General features: G+C 40.0%; 1 protein-coding gene across 2 annotated transcripts in view; it reads left to right on the top strand.

Annotated features, from left to right (window-relative positions):
* The first annotated feature begins 6 nt into the window (after positions 1 to 6).
* Positions 7 to 20,432, top strand: part of LOC122827866 (probable E3 ubiquitin-protein ligase HECTD4) — a 38,223-nt gene continuing 17,797 nt past the window's right edge. Inside the window, exons 1-39 of one of the 2 annotated variants that reach the window (XM_044110949.1) lie at positions 7 to 677; positions 3,467 to 4,020; positions 5,772 to 5,861; positions 5,945 to 6,072; positions 6,549 to 6,657; positions 8,102 to 8,240; positions 8,485 to 8,655; positions 8,749 to 8,941; positions 9,051 to 9,212; positions 9,979 to 10,092; positions 10,177 to 10,317; positions 10,405 to 10,640; positions 10,743 to 10,885; positions 10,962 to 11,032; positions 11,126 to 11,231; positions 11,342 to 11,462; positions 11,586 to 11,708; positions 12,126 to 12,250; positions 12,825 to 12,978; positions 13,066 to 13,169; positions 13,983 to 14,181; positions 14,302 to 14,421; positions 14,516 to 14,620; positions 14,725 to 14,888; positions 15,016 to 15,261; positions 15,402 to 15,594; positions 15,683 to 15,787; positions 15,898 to 15,986; positions 16,700 to 16,872; positions 17,009 to 17,144; positions 17,226 to 17,370; positions 17,483 to 17,649; positions 17,748 to 17,894; positions 17,982 to 18,166; positions 18,266 to 18,419; positions 18,503 to 18,783; positions 18,886 to 19,072; positions 19,170 to 19,251; positions 20,171 to 20,373. In XM_044110949.1, the coding sequence (XP_043966884.1) occupies positions 531 to 677; positions 3,467 to 4,020; positions 5,772 to 5,861; positions 5,945 to 6,072; positions 6,549 to 6,657; positions 8,102 to 8,240; positions 8,485 to 8,655; positions 8,749 to 8,941; positions 9,051 to 9,212; positions 9,979 to 10,092; positions 10,177 to 10,317; positions 10,405 to 10,640; positions 10,743 to 10,885; positions 10,962 to 11,032; positions 11,126 to 11,231; positions 11,342 to 11,462; positions 11,586 to 11,708; positions 12,126 to 12,250; positions 12,825 to 12,978; positions 13,066 to 13,169; positions 13,983 to 14,181; positions 14,302 to 14,421; positions 14,516 to 14,620; positions 14,725 to 14,888; positions 15,016 to 15,261; positions 15,402 to 15,594; positions 15,683 to 15,787; positions 15,898 to 15,986; positions 16,700 to 16,872; positions 17,009 to 17,144; positions 17,226 to 17,370; positions 17,483 to 17,649; positions 17,748 to 17,894; positions 17,982 to 18,166; positions 18,266 to 18,419; positions 18,503 to 18,783; positions 18,886 to 19,072; positions 19,170 to 19,251; positions 20,171 to 20,373 (6,212 nt within the window). In that variant the 5' untranslated portion in view covers positions 7 to 530. Of the gene's footprint in view, positions 678 to 3,466; positions 4,021 to 5,771; positions 5,862 to 5,944; positions 6,073 to 6,548; positions 6,658 to 8,101; positions 8,241 to 8,484; positions 8,656 to 8,748; positions 8,942 to 9,050; positions 9,213 to 9,978; positions 10,093 to 10,176; positions 10,318 to 10,404; positions 10,641 to 10,742; positions 10,886 to 10,961; positions 11,033 to 11,125; positions 11,232 to 11,341; positions 11,463 to 11,585; positions 11,715 to 12,125; positions 12,251 to 12,824; positions 12,979 to 13,065; positions 13,170 to 13,982; positions 14,182 to 14,301; positions 14,422 to 14,515; positions 14,621 to 14,724; positions 14,889 to 15,015; positions 15,262 to 15,401; positions 15,595 to 15,682; positions 15,788 to 15,897; positions 15,987 to 16,699; positions 16,873 to 17,008; positions 17,145 to 17,225; positions 17,371 to 17,482; positions 17,650 to 17,747; positions 17,895 to 17,981; positions 18,167 to 18,265; positions 18,420 to 18,502; positions 18,784 to 18,885; positions 19,073 to 19,169; positions 19,252 to 20,170; positions 20,374 to 20,432 lie in introns of both variants that reach the window. The other variant, XM_044110948.1, reaches the window with a different exon arrangement.

Raw genomic sequence — 20,432 nt, 5'->3', positions numbered from 1 at the left:
GGGAGCCGTCAGTTGGCCTTGGAAACATGGCCTGGTGACTCCCGTTATCTCCTCCAGGCTCTGACACAGCGGCTTGGCCGGGACCGGAGCTGTCTGGGAGGACGTTTTGAACGTGAAATGAGATTGCCAGAGTTGCAGTTTGGGCCCTGAATGGACTGTTGTGCAAACAGCGACGCGTTAACCTGCTTTAGCGCGAGTGTCACGCCCACTGTGGTCGGTAACGTTAAAACGGTACCGTACGGTAAGCTAGCTCAGCTCCGGCTAGTCAAGGCAACCAGGCAAAAGCAGCTGTTAGCTCGGCAGTGATGTAGTGTGGAGCGGGGCTGTCGGCGCTGGTTGCTCGCTGTCGTGTGTTAGGTTCCTCCCAGCACCCCGGTCTGCTCCGCCAGACTCCGCCGTCAGATAAGACTGCGACAGTTAAGACAGTAATGTTGTTGTAGGTGGTAAGCAGGCTGTCTGGGGCGTTTCTGACTTTGTCACTGAATTTTTAATGTTTGCCTCTTTCGGCATCACTGTCGGAGGAGAGAGTGATGGGCTCCGGGGCTGTGGACTCGTCCCAGTGGCTTTCGGTGAAGGAGGAGACGATATTTCTCCATGACGGACTCATACGGGTCACGGATCTGGCCGAGCTGCCCAGTGAGATCGGAGTGTCGGAACAGGGAGACACTGAGCAGGAGGTAGGTGAAAGCCGTCTCTCTCATAGTTATAAATAGAACCGTTCCCACGCAGAGTGTTTGGGGAGAGATCTTTTAAGTTTATTATATTGTAAAACGATTTACGTTTGCTGCAAAACAGTCTCAGGGATCACAGCAGTACCGACGTTTGCAAGTTTTCTGCTTTGCTTGTTATTGATTCGCTGTCAGCGCCCAACTGTTTCCCTGCTGCTTTCAAAGTAAAAGCTTTACCGCAATCGCGAATGTCGTTGTGTAACATTGGTATTAAACTTACCAAGCATCTTACAATTCAATAAATTTTAGGAAGAGCAAGTTATGTAGTTGTTAGTTCTTCGTAAAATCTTAAAAGGATCCATATAAAGTTTTAAGATTAAATGGTGACTATTGTCTCCTATAATAGTGTAATATACGTACAAAAGATGTTTTGTCTTCATTTCATGTCTTACATTTTTCTTGTATTATACACATTTACCCCTAATACCTATGCGACTTAGTTACTTAGTTGAGAGTAGATGGATAAATGCAGATGTTTATTATGTCTGCTAAAATGCCGACCTGATTTTCTTTAGAATCAAACCCGGATATTGTCATAGGGTGAAATTCGTCTAACTTTGTAATGATGACTATTGCAACTTCTAGCTGCAGTAACAATGTATATTTACGGCCTCCATGTTTCAGTGTGCAAGCTTCTTTATATATAAGCGTGAGCTTGTGCTGGCTCTCTTATTGTGAAGGGCATGATGACACATGTTTATGAGCTGATGTCTGGTCTTTATTATGCTGCCACTGGATTTCTGTGATAACACGTCCAGTTTGAAATCCATAAAAAAAATGATATTTTAACATTTTGTCATTGTACACTCAACAAATCTTGTCAACTTGCTGTTCATCCCTTTACATATTTAGCCTGTCATGTAATCATAGCATATCCTCCCCCCCCACCCGAAATTGGTCATCTAACTTGTGATTTAATTAACCTATTTGTCATTTGTTTTTCTTAATTTCAATGTAATACTAGTGTCAGACTGAGCACTGTCTGTACTAACATACAGCTGTTAGTAGCTCTGTTTGTTGTGTTTTGTTACAAAGAAGAAGAAAGAACAACTTTTCTTTCTTCTGCATGTTTTGTACAGAAATTTCCACAAATAAAAATTACAAGTAGGAAAGATGAACAAGAAAAACATCACAAGTCAGAGTTTATGAAACAGAAGTTTTCTCACCAACCTGGACCTCAAAATTCACTATGGCTGCTGTGAGTTTAAAATGATGGTGAAAACTGCGATTAATTTTTTTTTACCACATTGAAGCTTGGCCTAAGGTGGATTCTTATTTTAATAGCTGTTTGAGTTAGTTAGCTTTCCATTACTTGTGAATAATTTTTCATCCTAGTTCGACTAAAGCCAGCCCAAAGTAGAGCAGGTGGTACTTGCACCACTCTTTTGAAAATTCATGGGCTTACAACACTGTGCAGATATATTTATGACATCTCTTCTATTAAATTATTCAATATCCATGTAGCATACAACACGGTTTATACGTCTGAGGTGGATGTATTGGATATAGAGCATTGTTAAAGGGGCAGTGCAGCATTACGTTTACATCAGTGCCAATTACAATGCATTTGTATGATATTTGATCAGCTCACAGATACAGCAATTCAAAACTGTTCACATGTAAGCTACATTCCTGATCCTTTGTTGTTAAAACATTGAACAACATATTTTAACAGGCTGTATGGCAGTATGATGTGTCTCATGGAGGAAAAAAAAAAAATATATATATAGGTGGTTTATCTGTTTCATTTTATTATTGTGAAATTCACTGCATATCTTGGCCCAGTGTACATTTCTAAGGCTCGCTTAGTAATTTAGTTCCGTTTTTGTAGGTGCTGCAATTCTGACTATTTTTATCTGACACCTAAAACAAGTGACAGCAGTGTTTTCCAGACCAGGGTGGAGAAGGGCCAACATCCAGTGAAGGAGTATTACTGTAACATAAGAAGCACTGCTGAAATTGAATCAATACAAATTGTGCCTGCTAAATGGTATAAGTGGATTTTTTTTGTGGCCTATGATTCGTGTGCTGCAGAATGTAATCAATATGTGAAATGCTGCCTAAGTGCACAAGAGGCACATTGTTTCACTTTTGATATGTTATACCTAATGATCTTTGCTTTCTCTGACCATTAGACCAAGGGACTGTAGTTACAAGACTTTATTTCCTGGAAATGATTCAACACTCTAGTCTGTACAGGGGGAAAAAATTGCATTTTGCAGTTTATTACCTTAATTCTACAGTGTTACATTAATTGCATTTACAACTACATGTGAAAAATTTTTGATAAATAAAATATATTTTTTTATTTATCAAAACAGCCGGGAACTATTTCATCTTCTATCTTTTCCTTTTTCTCATTCTTCTTATTCTTTCTTTTAAAAATATTTACCGCGGTCTCCTCTTAATCTTGTTCGTGACGCCAAGAATGTTTTGTGAAATAATAAACAGGATTCGGAGGTGATCGGCGGTAAATAATGAGGATAAATAATAATGAGGTTCTTTATTTCTGCATAGAAATAAAGAACTTAGAAATACCCCATTACCATATCAGTTTTGAAGAAAGAAGACGAGGCAAACTTTACAACTCAAAAATATGCAGAATTTTTAAATTTGACACACATTTATTTACAAATAATTCCTTTTTTTTTTCTTTTTTTTACTATTTTGATGTAAGTTCATAAGGTCTTTACATCTTCTCATTCTTATCGTACTTAAAGTCTAATTCTCTTCATCAGATTCTTACTTTTGAGACAAAGAACCCCGTTGAGCTCGCAGAGCGTCTCCGTGCCGTCTGCGGAAATCAGAGCAATGCATACGCTCGGCTGCTGGAATACCGTCTCAACGCTCTGCGTGGCCTGTGGGCGGCGCAGCGGCAGCTGGCCCTGGAGGAGCAGCAGGACCGTGAGGGGACGGGAGGGGCTGATGAGGAGACCCTGGCCTTACTCAAAAGGCAAGGTCTCCTCCAGCAACCTGAGCAAGCTCCTTTTACTTCCCGTGTCGCCCTACTGCTCGTCTTCCCCCTGCTGCAGTCCCAGACTCGCAGCGACCCAGCACTCTGCGGGGTGACGGCAGAAGTACTGCTAGCCTGCCTCCGGGACTGCCAGCCGCTCAGCCTCAGCAAAGAACCTTCAGACTGTCTCAATGGCCTGGAGGGCTTGTTGTGCTCCTGGCTTGAAGATGAGCCCCAGGAGTCTGGCCAGGCTCAGCCTAAGGCTCGCTCACAGATTCTTCACACACAGAGACAGCGGGAAAATGCGGCTGCTGCACTTGTGGCCCTTGCATGCGCCAGGTGAGTCAACAACATCTGTCCTTGTGGTCTTGAGGCCACATTTCTTTCCATCTTTCTGATGGCTTGTGTCAACATAGGTTGAACAACATAATCTGAAGGTTTATTTGATATTATTTGTGTAACACATGTCAGCAACAAGGCAGTTCAAAGTCCTTTACACCATAAAGACAAAACACTCCCAACAAATTATGAAACTTTAATAGTCATTACATTTCGTCAAATTCCATCATCAAAATCATCAAATATATTGGTCGATGTTCTAGTTATTATGAATCAAAGGCAACTCTAAACAAGTGTGTTTTTAGCCTTGATTTAAAGGAACTTAGTGTTCCGACTGTTTTCCAGTTTTCTGGACGTTTGTTCCAGGTTAGAGGAGCATTAAAACTGAAAGCTGCTTCTCCATGAGCACAATTTAATATTACTTAGTAAGTTATTTAAACTTCCTTAGTTGTAGAAGCCTATCATTAACTTCACTTTGAAAAAAGTTGGTTATTATTAGCAACATTTTGTAAAATTAGCACGTAACTTAATCTGATCAGTTCCTTTCCATTGCAAATGCTGGATGAATGAAAACTCTTGATTAAGGTTTAAAAAAACAAAACAATTCATACATTTTTCCTTGCTTTTGAAAATATGAGAGGAAAGGTTAAATTAGGCTTAACCATGTCCTAGTTTATGGTAAGGTATTTTTGGTATCAGCACACTTTTCTGCTCCCTGCGAATACGGACCAGTGTTCAGAATGAAAGCTCTTTGTATCCTGCAACATGCTCTGTCGGCTGACCTCTAATACTGATTAACACCTAAATAGTTTTTCCCATTGCTGTAGTTTTGATTAGTATTGTATAAAAAACCCAACAGTAAATGTGATTCATGTATGTTATTTTTTAAAAATTTTATTTACTCTAAAGAACAGCTTGTGCTGTTTACATTTGTGTCTAAACTCTTTGCAATAGTTGGTGACAAAAAACATAAGCCTCTCAAAACCAGAATGATCCACTTTTTGTTTAGCCTCAGCTGAGGTTGAGAGCTATTTAGTGTCTGTTTTTTTGTTGTGTGGAACCATCCAGCTATGCTCCCTTTATTTATCCTGAGTTGGCGCTAATCAAAGGACAATCACCTTTACTCTTCCTGATCTCTGGTTAGGAAGTCACTAATATATGAGGGTTAGGTAACCACATGGACTTCACTGCTATGTGGTGAATGAGCTTTTTGCATTGCAAGATGTCAACATTTTAATTCAGAATCATAAGCATATGCCAGAGTGGACCTTTTTTAAGAAGCTGGTTTTGTAGGTGTTTGGCCAAATGCTGTGTTGTTGCACATACAAATCAAATATTGTAGTTTTGTCCCCCGCTGCTGTACACACATCATAGTAAAGATCATTTTAACGATAAAAGATAATAGCAAAGATAATTGTAAACACGTTATCATAAGATATACTTTTGTTTATAGTAATGTAATGTTGCAGTTGCAAACACTGAAGTTGCTATCTTTGCGTAGATGTTCTAATAGTTTGATGAATTACATGCTTGTGTTCGGTTAGGTCTGTGTAGTTATTGTTAATCACAAAGCATAAAGCAGGTTTACACATTCAGCACTGATGAGATTAATAGTGGACTATAACATCTTTTTTATATTAGAAAAAATACAAAATAAAACAAGATATGCAAAGGATTGAAAAGTATTCTGCATTGCTCATTCCCTTGTGTTTCATGTTGGGTCCTGATATTTATATCGAACTACCTTGCAGGGGCTCTTTGAAGACCTTCATTCACACGGTTCATCTGCTGCAAAAACAAAAAGACTTGGGCCATCTTCCTGTGTCAGATGTCCTTTACAGGTAGGGGGAAGCCATTTAGATTATCTGAAAAAAAAAAATGAAGTTATCGAAATGTAACCACTGCATAACCTCTCCTGCACAAGACTTCTGGTCCTTGAAGGAGGCCCGGGGTCCCCATCCTGCCTCTTAGGGGGTAAGCACAGTGTGTCTTGGGGCTTTGAGGACATGCTACCCACTCCTGACAATTCCACTGGAGGAGCAGAAAGTAAAGGTAAATATAATTTTGTGGCCATTTTCTGGCCCCTTGTAGTTTTGAATTTTTGGTCTGCCGATACAGATGGTAGCCAATTCCAATTTCTCCTTATATATATATATACTATAGAGTGTTTTTTTTTTTCTTTCTATCTGAATAAATCAAAAGTTGAACTGTCTTTACAACATGGTTGTTATAAGAGCTGTGCTTCTCTGCATTACTGGAAATATGGTGAAATCCCTAAAAGGGCCTTAGGAAGCCATTCTATGATTGATAATGATTTTTTTGCATTAGAACCAGAGGTAACATTACACAATATGTGTGAAAAAGAGCTGCTAATCGCATAGTTCTTCAGTTTTCAGATTTTTAGTGTTATTTTTTTTTTAAAAGACACGATATTTTAAAATGCAGTCTCTATTGTATATTTGTGATATATGTACGGATTGATCAGTAATGCCCCTTTTCATTCCCGTTGTTTCCTTCTTGTCTTGCAGACACAGACCTGGGGCGCTGTCTAGCCACAGATGGTCTATATCTGTATACCACTAATTCTTCTGGGAGAGGGCTAAGCAAGCTTGGCTCTGGTTTACATGGAACATTGAGGTAATGTGACACTCATTCCACTGCATATTTTCATCTACAGCAACATATTCACTTATCCATCAGTGAAGGCAGTGTTGTGGCCTGGATGTTTTATAGACCCCTATGTAAAGTGCACAGTCAAAAGTTAATTAATTTTAATGAGCTTGCTGTTGTAGCAAGTTAAGACTTCTTTTCTCTGGTATGTGTTTGGAGCTCAAAGAGCCATTAGCAAACTTCCAGCCAAAATACTGGGGAAGCATAAAACAAGCAAGTAGTCTAATATTATTCTGGAACTACTGAATCAAGTTGTTGATTGATTCAGTCTGAGAAAACTAACTTGAGATGCAAAGAGACAAGGCCACAATGTTCGTTTTAAACCTCACAGTAGGGAATAATTGCAATAAACTTCACTGCCGCAGTCTTGCAGCAGGGCTGACTATTATCAACTCATGCTGTTCACTCGTCTATTGTAGCTGTTACCAGCATGATACAGCCTGACAGATAGCTCACTGACACCTTTCTCAAGAGCACAGTCGATACTTTGCCACAATTGGTTCTTATTAAATGAAGTGGTTGTCTGTCAAATTAGTCACATTGACTGTACACGTAAATAAAGTGTGACGTAAATCTTTAAACTGAATTTTAGTGACTTATTTGTTCATTTTTGGTACCAGTTTAATTTTGAGAGCTTTTGCTGGGATCTATCACAGCTATCAGCAGGTTAAAGTAGGAACAAAAGTTGACAGTCATTGCAGAGACACCAATATTTTCAGTTTTTATTTTTGAGTTAACTCTGCTGTCACTTACACCAGGCCGCAAAGAATAAACCAAATTAAAAGTGTGCTGTGCCTGACTGAATGTAGAATTATTAGTTTTCTGAAAGTAATAACAGAAAATAGACTGATGCAGAAGACTTAAATGGCACTTGCCACCGTGACAAAAATACTCTCACATTTGAAGGATGTGAGGGCAATGATGTGATAGCAATGAAGATAAACTCATTTTATTTGTGGCAAAAATGGGGAAAAAAAGCAAGGTAGTTTATTTTTAGAACTGTAAAACCATCCTATGTTTGTGTTTTTCTAGATGGGTTCTTTCAAAGCAAAACATACCGGTACTAAGAATGAAAAAAATCACTAAATGTGCAGTAATAAATGTTCAGGATTTGCTTCATAGTGTAGCAGTAGAGTGGGTGTCCCACATAAAAAGGCTTTGGTCCTCGAAGTATTCGTCCTGGGTTTGATTTCTGACCCTTAAACCATTGTTGCATGTGTTCCCCCTGTTCTCTCTCTTCCCATTTCCTTCCTGGTAGCTGTCACTAAAGGCTCCTAAAGTTCCAAAACCCCCCCCAAAATCTTTAGTTTTGTTATCACATCTATATAACGTGTATTAAGCTTTTTCAACTTACTCGAATATTGTATCACTACGGTAAAATATTAGTATAAATAGTAACATGTTTGCGCAGGGGTTTTGTGTATTGTCGAAATGAAGAGTTGGAGCCTGGCTGGGTTGTGTTCAGCAGCGGCCGTCTCCTCCACCGTCCTTCTTCCTTTGATGCCAAGCCTCATCAGCTGTGCCAGGTTGTTGATCCTTTCACTCTACAGGTACTGCCTACTTTCAGCCTATTGCTAAGCAAATTTCTAAATGTGTTGAACACGTGCTGTAATTGTAATGTTTTGTTTTGCAGTAGTAAAAACATATTAATATAATTTACAGTATCTGTTTGCCATGAATGTATTTTGTGAATGACCACGCTGAAGATAAAAGATGGAGAGTAGTATAAAAAAATAGAAAATCCTAGATGTATCTGATACCATTCTATTGTTAATTTTTTTGTTATATGCGCAGGTGTGCCAGATTGTGCCCATGCCAGCCCATCACTTCCCTGTGGGCAGCAGCATGACCACGCTGCATCTCTGCTCAGATGGAACTTACCTGTACTGGGTCTGGTCCCCAGCAAGTCTCAACGAAAAGACGCAGAAAGGCCACTCTGTCTTCATGGATGTTTTTCATCTGTCGGTGAGGTCTATACCCTGCAGTATAATCTGAGTTGTTTCATTTTTTTTTCTTCTTCAATTCATGTTGGTGTTCTTTATCCTCTCCATGGCACAGACACAGACAGGGTTGTGTGTTGCAGACATCTTGCAAGAGAGAGTTATTCTAACTCGCAAAGAGGGCGAGTCTTCCAAGTGCTTGAATGAACTTCTCTTGAGTCGAATGTCACGCTTCCGGGCCTCCCATTCTGCCACACTGGCTGCTCTCACAGGCTCTGCAATCACCAACACTGTCAAAGAGGAACAGTCAGGTAAAGCAGATAATCTACTACAGTTGTCTAATACATAACAAATGATGTAACATTTAGTTTTAATAATTTTTTATTCCCTGTGACACATTGGCATCTAATTCTTCTGCAGCTGTAAACACTAGTTGTGGACTCCCTCTGAAGACGCTGAGAAAGACCCCAATGTACGTGTGTGGCACCTACCTAGTAATGCTTGTTTCTCCTCCCGGTGTGTCTGGGAGTTCTGCCACTCGTTCCCTATTCGGAGGCACCAGCAGCCTGTCTTCTCTAAAAAGTAAGCACAAAACCTCAATTTGAGTTATTATTAGTATTTTATTTTATTTTTTTCAGAAATGCAGAGATACTTTTTAAAGTTTTTATCAATATATATTATTAAATTCAAACATTCACACAAATACTAATCAAGCATAATGTTATGACCACTGATAGACAAAGTGGATAATACATCATTGGGTGGGACACATTACACATACACGCATTGCACAAAATGTTAGTTGCTTACCTGAGGTACTCATGACTTGACAATACACTATGGGAACAAGGCAGTGTGATTCTTTGGAGAAAGTTCTGCTGGGGAAACTTGGGTCTTGCCGTCCATGTTACTTTGAAATGCACTGCCTACCTAACTACAGCTGTAGGTCATGCACACCCTTTCATAGTAGTGGTATCCTCGAATTTTCGTAGTCCGGTAGCAGAATGATAGGCCCTGCAGGAAGGCAAAAAATATTCAGAAATGCTTTTTTTTTCCGCAACAAGTTTATGGTATTTGCTTATTGTTAACTTATAGGAATTGAATAACCCACTCCTAGTATATTGGTTCCAGACAGCAGAGCACACATTCAGTGGTCTAGTGGAGACTATTTCAGGTTTTTTGATGGCAAAAGGGGACCAACCCACTCCTAGGCAGGTTTTCATAATGTTATGCTTGATTGGCTTTTGCAGTACTTTTAAGCTTTGCTGCCTCTTGTACATGTTACTGAAAACACTAGCTTGCTTAAGTTGTTGTCAGTTAGCATGACATGTTCTGTTTTTCATTTTAGTTTTAGCCTCCAGCCTGGTCTTCAACTTGGCTGATGGCCAATTCAGCAGCCGCGCTGACCTCATTGATTCTCCTGGCAGTTCTCTTGGCAGGGGAGCCCAGGTAGCAGGGCTAGGTGGGTTCAAACGATCCCATTCATGAGTTAAGTTGTTACATTAGTGTGTCATTACATCGGTTTCTCTGATGCTTTGTTTTAAAGGTGCCTGCTACGATGCATTGAACAACTTGATCTGGACATGCTCCAGTGACTACATAGATCAGTGGTGCAACCCTGGGAACCAAGCCTTTCATCATGTGTGCCATAGGCTCGGTGTTAGCCATGTCATCAAGGAACCCAAAGGTAGACACAGCAGTAACCCAATACCACATCATCTTTACGAAACTAGTTCAGGATTGTGTTCAATTGCGAAATTTGTTTTTTTGACAGAGGAAACGGTGCCCACTGGGGAAGTGATCAACCAGCTACTTCATCATGTCGGTGCTATGTGTATCCACCAGCTGAACCTGCTGGCAGCCAGCAGCAACAGTCTGCCCCTGGAAGCACTGCTGGGTAAACAGCATCCCATCGAAGCCCGGCACTTTGGCAGCATCTGTGACATTATGGAGAAGGCCATGGTCAATGGAGATACCTGCATTATCCGCTGCATTTTGGTAGTGTTCCAGGTACGCCACGGAAAATGACTGTACATTTTCATTACATAACAGATAAGAGGACTACCAGTTCTTTGTCTGTGAGCCATTTATCTGTTTGGTTGTCTTATCCAGGTGGTTTTCAGGTTCTTCAATCCCCAGTCGGAGCAGGATAGAGAGAGTGTGCGTCGATCTGGCCTGCTCCTGTGGCAGTTGCTCATGGCTCCAGTGGATCAGATAGGAACTGAGATACAGAGAGAAGTGTGTTTGGCTATCAGGTATGTCACACACCTCATTTCAATGATTATTGACATCTTTTTTTCTAACCCTTCTACTTGTTTTCTGCATATGTAGCTCAGGCCTGAACACTTTGTATCAAGGAGAGATGGAACTGAATAAATTACTGAAACTCGTTTTAACTGAAGGTGACTGTTTTTTTGGAAAAAATAAATAATTAAGTAGTGGTTTTAATGGTGTATGATGGCATCAAGTCTAACTTTTTTATGGGGAATATTCAGGTGAAAGAAACAGTGGCTTGTCTCAACTTCGTGATGTAATTCTTACCAACTTGGCTGAACAACTACAGAAGAATAGGTTTGGGAGTGAAGATGATGACCACTACAGGTAAATGGTGGCTCCTACTCAACAAAATGCACTTTCAGTTACAAGTCACATTTCTGTGTTCTCATAGAAATCTTCACATTCAAAATGTTTCAATTACTTGTCTTTTTCAGACTAAACGATGAGCTTCTGCATTATGTCCTCAAGACAGTTGTCCGCGAATCCTGCCTCGTCATCACTAAATGTCAGACTGTTGCCAGAGATGACTTCCAGAAGCTTCTCTCCACTGTACCAGTATGAAAACTCTGTTCAGCAGCTCTTAAATGTCAACTATGCAGACAAATCACATTCTGTTAAAGTTTACCATCTCACAATCTACCGATGGTTTTCACTCTTCTCTTTTTTTTTTATTTTAAGGTGGTGTCACCTTGTTTGCGTTACCTCATGGCTGTTCAAAATCACCTCCTCAGTAACACCATTCTTATCCGTCCAGATGAAAGTGATGACAGTGATAGCTCCCTGCAAGGGGAAACAATGAAGGTACAGGTAAACATCCCCTTTAACTACCCCTACCACTGTTCAATCTTTGTGTGTCTTTGAGAAATCAAGCAATGATATAATGCAGTGGAAGATTAAACTTGGTATGGATGCTACTTAAAAGGTTGTGCAGTGCACATGTTTAATGTAGCATTTCATGGTATTCAACGTAAGCTACATTTTGACCCAAATGACCTTTTCTAGAAATAATGGTGTTTTGGTGATTCTGTGCACGCCTTCTATTTTAAAATCAGAATTCAGGGGGTTCAAAGGAGTTGATAGAGGTGTAGTATTGGGGAAAAAAATTCCAATATGGAGATTTTACAATAAACAAAAATGGATGAAATGGGATTTTGTGGTTTATTGAAAAATGTTGATGCAGTGTTACGTAAGTCTGGGCCTATTCTGTGTTGTCCTCAGGAGCTGCAGAGCAGCATCTTGTCTCTAGCAACCAAAATCCTGGTGGGTTGTGATGAAGTATTGGAGACCCTGCAGCAGGTGACCACTGCTCTGATTAACAGTGACATCTCTGACAGAGAGACCAGGTGAGTTTTTATCTGCATCTTTTTCAACTGTATAGAGATGTACTTGTCAGAATCTTTTGGCCAGTACAGATTTGTACTTATTTCTCTTAATCTCATTAATTATTTATATTAGGAGCATAGTCAACGCTTTACTATGTACTATGTAGGAGAAATATCAGTCATTATTAAACAAGATTGAGTGGAATGGAAAAAGTCAGTTTCCCAGTGAACCTTATTTTTTGTAGTGTGTAAAGATTAGCACACTTTATCGCTCCACCTTTTTGTTTAGCCATTTTATCATAAAACACATTTTAGTAAAACATGAGTCAAGGTATTTCTTTTTCTAAACAAGCCATACGTGATAAATTATCTGTCATAGCAAGTTATAAAAATACCTTTCGGAGATTTTTTTGTAAAATATATATTTTTTACTTCTTTTATTATTATTATTATTATTATTATTATTATTATTATTATTATTATTATTATTATTATTATTATTATTATTATTATTATTATTATTATTATTTAATGTATTTTATTTTTTTACTTTTTCATGCAGTTACATTTTCTCTTCTTTCCCTTCCTTGTTCAGGTTGAAGGGATTGGAGCAGGTGACCAAGGCAACCATGCTTGGGCACCTTTTACCAGTGTTACTCACCTCTCTGATGCATCCCACCTTGCAGACGCTCACCCTTGCTGATGCCCTCATGCCCCAGTTGGTGCAGCTAGTGCTTTATACCAGCCAGGTCAGTATGGCCAGTCTTCTAGAAATATTTTATTATATATGATGAAAGGTAAGAGGAATGCTAATTTATTTATTTCAATTTATTTAGACTGCCTTGTTGCTTAAGACTCAGTCTCTCCTTTTCACTGAGGATCCTCTACCTGTCAGTGGCTCTCTTGGGCAGGGGGCTAAGGCATGTACTGCTGATGACAAGTGAGTTTTCCACAGTGGAACTATTATAAAAAATAATTAACATTACATTGTTTTTTTTTTTGTAAATGTTACATCAAATGTATTCATAGCCGTTGAACCTCTTTTTATTGTATTTCATTACAAACACAAATGCAAAATATTTTAATAGGATTTTAGGTGATATACCATCACAAAGTGGTGCACAATCATGAAGTCGAAAGAAAATAAAACTTGGTTTTCATTAAAGTGTGGATTTGTGTTTTCTCTTTAGAAGTTACCTAATTAATAAATGTGTTGACAGGATAGCCAAGTACTCCACAAATCTGACCATTATGAAAGTGTTTCAAGGAAAAAATAAATTGTTGAAAGAAAGTCCTACTTTGTTATGAGTTGTGGTGAAAAGGAAGAAGGACTCACAAATTTTTGATCATTTGAATTATTGTAAAATGATCATTTGAATACAAGAATGGGTAAAACTTCAGTAAAAAGCTGATGGAAACATACTTCAAGCAAATGTAACAGAAGCAAAAGGTGACTATACGTACTCAAAATGGATGAATACAAAGACTCTATAGTGTAGATTTTTTTATTTGTGAAATTTTTGAGTTCGAAAACCATGTTTGATTTAGTTTTTCTCCACTTCATAAGTAATCATTTATGCTGCCACAGAAGCTCCCACAAAAGTATGTGTAGGGTTGTGGTTGTGATCTTTCAACATGGCAAAACATTCAAGAAGGATGAATGCTTTTGCCGTCCACTCTAACTAAATGATACGACCAGTTTATGTCATAAAGCTTTCTGAACACTCTTGATTATTTGTGTCATTCAAATAAGAATTCTTGATGAACGAGAAGAGGCCGGGTTCTTGACTGGACTAAAGATCCCTGCTCCGTGGGCTGCTGGGAAAACGGTCGAGACGATGCACCCTGTGAGGGATAATTACAAGTTTAAGGAGACGGTACACATCCTGGGAGCTCGCTGCCTGTACCTGCGCTTCGATGCCCGCTGCTCCTCGCAGTATGATTATGACAAGGTAATAACTGTGACAACTGTACGTATAAGTAATCCTCATTCTTTGAGACTTCTGCACATATTTTGTGCAGTTGATTGCAACAGTAGTCTGTTTAAACATTCAGTGTGTTGTATATTTTAGCTGGTTATCTATGCTGGTCCCAACACCAACAGTCGTAAAGTCACAGAGTATGGAGGAAACACTCTGGGGTATGGAAGTCGCAGTGTCTTAGGAACAGGTTGGCCTAAAGATCTTGTAAAGGTAACCTGGAATCTGAATCACAGCTACATAGTGAGCCTGTATTAGCGCCGTAGTGTTTTAATAGTTTGTATTTTTTGCTGTTTATCCTATTCAGGTTGAAGGCGATACTGTCACATTTTCCTTTGAAATGAGAAGTGGCCGTGAACACAACACTCCTGATAAAGCCATGTGGGGGTTCGCCTGTACAGTCAGAGCTCAGGTAACAAGTGGAAGTACTTATTACTCCTCTATATTCCCAGCTGATTATTCACACTGGGAGTGCGAATGCCAACCCTGAGCACACCGTTTGTTCTTGTTCAACAGGAGTCCTCTGAGGATGTCTCTGGAGGCCTCCCCTTTCTTGCAGATCTTGCACTGGGCCTGTCAGTGCTGGCCTGCTCAATGCTCCGCATTCTTTACAACGGGCCAGAAGTGACGAGAGAAGAAGAAGCCTGCCAAGATTTGTTGTGCTCAAAGCTTTTGCAAAGGTGATGCAGCTATGCAGAAATATTTCTAAAAATGTCCTCCATTTACCGATTGAAGTAATACTGCCAAAGGAATGTTTGGTGGAGATATGCGATACTTACAGACTTTTCTTTTTTTTTATTATGTTAGATGCCAATGGCAGGTGGAAGCAAATGGTGCCATTTCTCCAGCTCTCACGCCCAGCCCCTCACCACTGCCACTCACTATTGAGGAGGACCGGGAGTTTACCTACCCCTCTGATGTTCTTATCCCGCCTCCGGGCCTCATGCCCGGGTCCTACTTTGACCTGCCCCGTATCCGCCTTCCTCCAGGCATCATGAGCAGGTTGAGGGAAGTGTCTGGAAGGGCTCGACCACAGTTCCGCCCCAGCATCAAGTAAGGGAATCGTTTCAGCCTCATGGAAAGAACGTAGTGCCTTAGATTAGTAATGAGCGGCAATAATTTTGTTTTATTATAGAAGCATTTTTTTCTAAACACAGTTTTTTTTTCTCCTCCTTCATGTTGTTTTGCGTCAGGGAGGTGATCCGTCCAGACGTCTTAGAAGAGGTTATTGTATCCTGTGTCATTAAACATCTGAGTCTGGTGGATGCTCTCCAGTCACTTGTGAACTATCAGTACAGAGAAGATCACACAGAGGAATATGACCTAGTCTGCAAGATTATGGCTGAGACATTTAAAAAGATCAATGCAATGGAGCGTCAGCTGCAAGTGAGCCTATAAATTGAAATCATTCACTGTACTTTTGAGAAAATCCTCAAATATTTCAATATTTTCTTATGTCCTGCTTTGCTTTCAGAGTGTAGCAGAATTGGAACAGAAGTGGCAAAATGAGGTAGAAGAGGCTCAGCAAGGAAAACTGGAGAACAACACTCCGTTTTTTCACGACTACCACTTCTTTGAGGTATCATTCATCTGTCCTGTCTACATTATTGTTTAAGAGATTAGAAAATAGAAAATGCCATAGTTGTTTTACTTCCATTGAAATTGTTTTTTTGTTTTTTTTCTTGCCAGAACAAAATGAAGGAACTAGAATTACTCTGTTCCCTTAAGGAGGTTCCATTCGATTTCAGTGATTTAGAGAATGTTGTTCTAGCACTGAGGTAGGTACCTGAAACAGGTGCTTTTACAATGCTTTAACCTTTTCATGTACAACACATGCAAACTCCTTCTAAATGACAACATGGGTCAAAGCAGTTGTGTCAAGCTGGTTTCCTCAGCTCTATCTTTAGAATAAATTTACTTTATCAGAGAAAATTCCTACATTCGTAATGTTGAAATATATTTTCGATATTGTATAATTTGTTCTGTTTTGCCATTTATTTTTTAAAAACAGTTTTTCTCACTGCATTAACTTTACACTTATGCGCAAAAAAAATTCCAACTTATTGAAATGAGCTTGTAAAAAGCTCATTTCAATAACCTTAATCAAGTGTTTCATTCAAAAAGCTTATTGGCAGGGTTAACAGTGTTCTAGTCATGATGATTGCTCTGAAGTGGGCTTACTGTGCGGTATGATCGACAGGCTTGATATTGGGGTACATTAATCCTACTAAATACCAAAATAATATAATATTATGCTACATTATATTACAGCTGTTAAGAATATAATATTTTGTTATGGTGTGCTTAAGCAAATGGACCTTTAAATATCTTGACATATACTGAAAGTTTTGCATCTGATTTCAACACACAATGAGGAAAAAAATCCCAATGAGTTTCACATTTATTATTTAATGCATATTTATTGGATGTATTAAAATATGGCCATTTTAGAACGGCAGTCGTCACTAACTTTTCATGTATTCTCAAACAGGGAAAAGTTCTTCCAGGAAGTAAACGCCACACTCATCAGAGGCATCATCCCACTGGCTAAAACCAAAATGCTTGTTAAAAGTTTGATGAACCGCTCTGAGCTTCTTCTCCACGTTACCATCGCTCCACACTGCAGAAGCCTAACCACCACACCAGCTGGGACACCAGGTCCAGGTATTCAGCCATTTAATTAAAAAAAAATTCTATTTTTACGAAAAAGCAATTACCAACATTTTCTTCAATCAAGCAACATATTTCTCAAACTAAGTGGTTTTTTTTTGTTTTGTTTTTTGCATTTTGTTTGTGACAGCCTCCAAGTCGGTGTCAGATGCCAAGACAGTGATCCCCTTGGTAAAGCAGCCAGTCTTCTTACGCAGCATGTCTGCACCCTCTGACCTGGAGATGATTGCCAATCAAGATTTAGAGTTTACACATGCTCCACAAAGGTATTTAGTTGGTGGTAATTAGATTAGACATAAAGTACCACTAGGACTGCAAGTTGAACGCTTTACTCTACTTATTTTTAGAAGGCGACACCACCCAACCAGTCATCGCAGCAGCTCATTCACCCTGCTGCAGTCTCTGGCCATTGAGGATGGCAGAGACAAGCCAACATACAGTGTGCTGCTGGGACAGCTATTTGCTTTCATTGGAACCACACCTGATCAGGCTGTAAGTTTTGGAGACATTATTATCGCCTGCCACTTTGTTGGAAATATTTGTCACGCTCTCTAAGTCAGAAATTCATATAGTGAATTCTGGTTTCTTCTGTCCGGTTGTGTAGGTGTCAAGCAGCAGCTTCCTGTCGGCTGCGCAGACACGCTGGAGACGAGGCAGCACGCGGAAGCAGGCACTTGTTCATATGAGAGAACTGCTAACTGCTGCAGTCAGAGTGGGTGGGGTAACACATCTGGTGGGACCTGTTACTATGGTACTACAAGGTGGCCCACGGTAAGAAAAGATGCCAAGCCAATCTTAATATTGTTTTCTAAGCGCGTGCACAAAAACATGTTTTTCTCTACATATCTGTTTGTCCGTCGTTTGTTCAGGATTGAGGAGCTGACCTGTGGTGGAATGGTTGAGCAGGTTCAGGAAGCTTTCGGAGAGACCATGACCTCTGTAGTGTCACTATGCGCTCGCTATCCTATTGCTTGTGCCAACAGTATTGGCTTGCTTTGCACAATCCCCTACACCAGGCAAGTTAATCAACTTTGAAGGATCAGTCTGGCAAAACGTCACTCGGTACAACAAGTCAAATTAACTTATCTGATCTGTCACTATAGGAGTGAGGAGCAGTGCCTTGTTCGAAGTGGACTTGTCCAGCTCATGGATAGACTTTGCAGTCTGAGTGGTCAAAGAGAGTGCAGCTCAAATGAGAAGCAGACCAGAAAGCAAAAGGTGGCCACAATGGCTTGGGCTGCATTTCAGGTACTGGCCAACCGGTGCATCGAGTGGGAGAAAGTGGAAGGTTTGTGGTCTGCTCTCAAGTAAAATATGTTTCGTTATTGTGGTATGTTATTTATTATTTATTATTTATTATCACCTTACTTGGTTTTGTCTTTTAAAGGTGGTTCAACAGATGCAGTTCATTCTGGCCTGGCAAGGCAGGTTTCCAGCCTGCTGACCAATCACCTAGCCAGAGCAACAGAGTGCTGTGGAAATCAGGCAGCTGGCAATGACGCTCTACAGGATGTACTCAGTCTGCTCAATGATCTTTCCAGGTAGAGCTAAAGCACTCCATGCATATCTATGTTATTATATATTCCTTCTGTATACTTATGAGTTCCTTTGTTTTTCATCCCAGGAGCCACATAGGGAAAGCCATCCTGAGCCAACCTGCCTGTGTTTCTAAGCTCTTGTCCTTGCTGCTTGACCAGAGACCCTCTCCAAAGCTAGTTCTTATCATCTTGCAGTTATGCCGAGCTGCACTGCCTCTCATGAGTGTTGAGGACTGTGGTAACGTGGCTTTGCCCTCATGGAGTTACTCAATCAACACTCTAGACGCAGAGCAGAGGGATGCCAGTGACCCAGCATCACGTATTGCTGCTTTGCTTCTGGCTAAGCTGGCAGACTATGTAGTGCCAGGTTTGTGTCTCCAGCCAAGAAGAACTTACGATATGTGCTCCTCCCTTTTCTTAAAACGATTTAAAGGTAATCATGATGTTACTTTTTCCTTTCACATTAAAGGGTGTCAGACCCTCCTTTCTCCCAGCTCCTCCGAGCCAGACACCAGTCTATCCCGGGCCAGCTCCAAAGGAGCTCTTAAGACGGAGGATATCGGGGAGGAAGCAGAAGCAGTTGATGGCAAGCTGTCAATTTTTATCCACAAAAGAGAGGATCAGTCATCCCATGAGGTTTTACAGCCACTTCTTAGGTACTATTTCTTGTCATCGACCAATTTAGATTTTTGTTGGCAAAATTAATATCAGTTTCTCTGACTTAAATATTCTTCCACTCGCTCCAAAATGCAGCAGCTCTGAGGGGCGACCTTTTCGCCTGGGCACTGGGGCAAACATGGAAAAGGTGGTAAAGATGGACAGAGACATGACAAAGGCAAGAGTTTCTATTTGTGTAAAATAAAATTAGTTTCTGTAAGCATTAAAAAGACATTCCTCGCTAAAGTATAAGTTTTCACGTTGCCATTTTATAACCACAAGCATAAATGCATCCCTTCAACTTGGACAAGCTTTCCTGATGAAGAGAGGCATCATCACACTGCCAACACCATACCCATAGTGTTTCCATGGGAATGGTGTTTTAAAGATGATGTGCTGCGTTATCATTGAAAAAGGAACGCTGGAATTTTTTATTATTTAATGCTCCTCTTCCCTGTCTGGCTTGTCAATTTAGATGGAAAGCAGTGTCTTGGTAGGATCACCATTGTGCCATGCTTTTCCATTTTTAGACGTTTAAAAGTTGTTCCATGAGATGCTGAAAGGTTGGGATATTGATTTATAACGTAAGCCTGCTTTTAACCTCCCCATCCCTAACACACACTTTATCCTTGACCAATCTGCTATATTCCTTGGTCCTTCTTTTTGTTCACTAATGTTCTCTAGCAAACATTTTGGGCCTTAACAGGACAGATGGACCTATTCCGAGAGTATATTACAAACAGGTGGTTCTTATTTACTAATGAGAGGCTTGCAATGGATTTTATTAAGGGGTTTTAGAGTGAAGAGGGCTGAATGCAAATGTAAGCCACACTTTTAGTAGATTTTGTTTGTTGTAAAAAGGTAAAAACTGCATAATTTTCCTTCTACTTCCCAGTAATATTTCATTGTTTTGGTCTATCACAAACTACCATTAAACTACATTGAAGTTTTTGATTGTAATATGACAAAATGTGTTCAGGGGGTATGAATACTTATGCAAAGCACTTTATGGACCTAAAACCTGTGCTTGCCTTCTATCAAAGCAAGTTTTTTAGTTGCTTTCTAAACTTGTAATTGTACCATTTTTATTGCCGTAGAGTGGAAGCTGTGAGGTGATCACTGAAGAGGCATCGGCTGCCCTGAGGAAGGCCAACAAGTGGGCTCAGTCTGGACTGATAGTGAGCGTTGGTCCACCTGTGGAGACGATGGCTCAGGAGACGGCAGGGGGCATTACAGCTGGTGACAAGAAGAAAACGGCACAGACCGCTGTTTGTAGGGACAGGAACGCTGAATTGGCCAGGTGCGACTTGTTTGATATGGTGATGAAACGTTCAAAAGAGCTCACCTTTTACAATGTAC

Source organism: Gambusia affinis, linkage group LG03 (assembly GCF_019740435.1).
Source record: "Gambusia affinis linkage group LG03, SWU_Gaff_1.0, whole genome shotgun sequence".
NCBI classification, from domain to species: domain Eukaryota; kingdom Metazoa; phylum Chordata; class Actinopteri; order Cyprinodontiformes; family Poeciliidae; genus Gambusia; species Gambusia affinis.
Note: the sequence above shows the minus strand (reverse complement) of the source record. Positions and strands in the feature narration are given on the sequence as shown.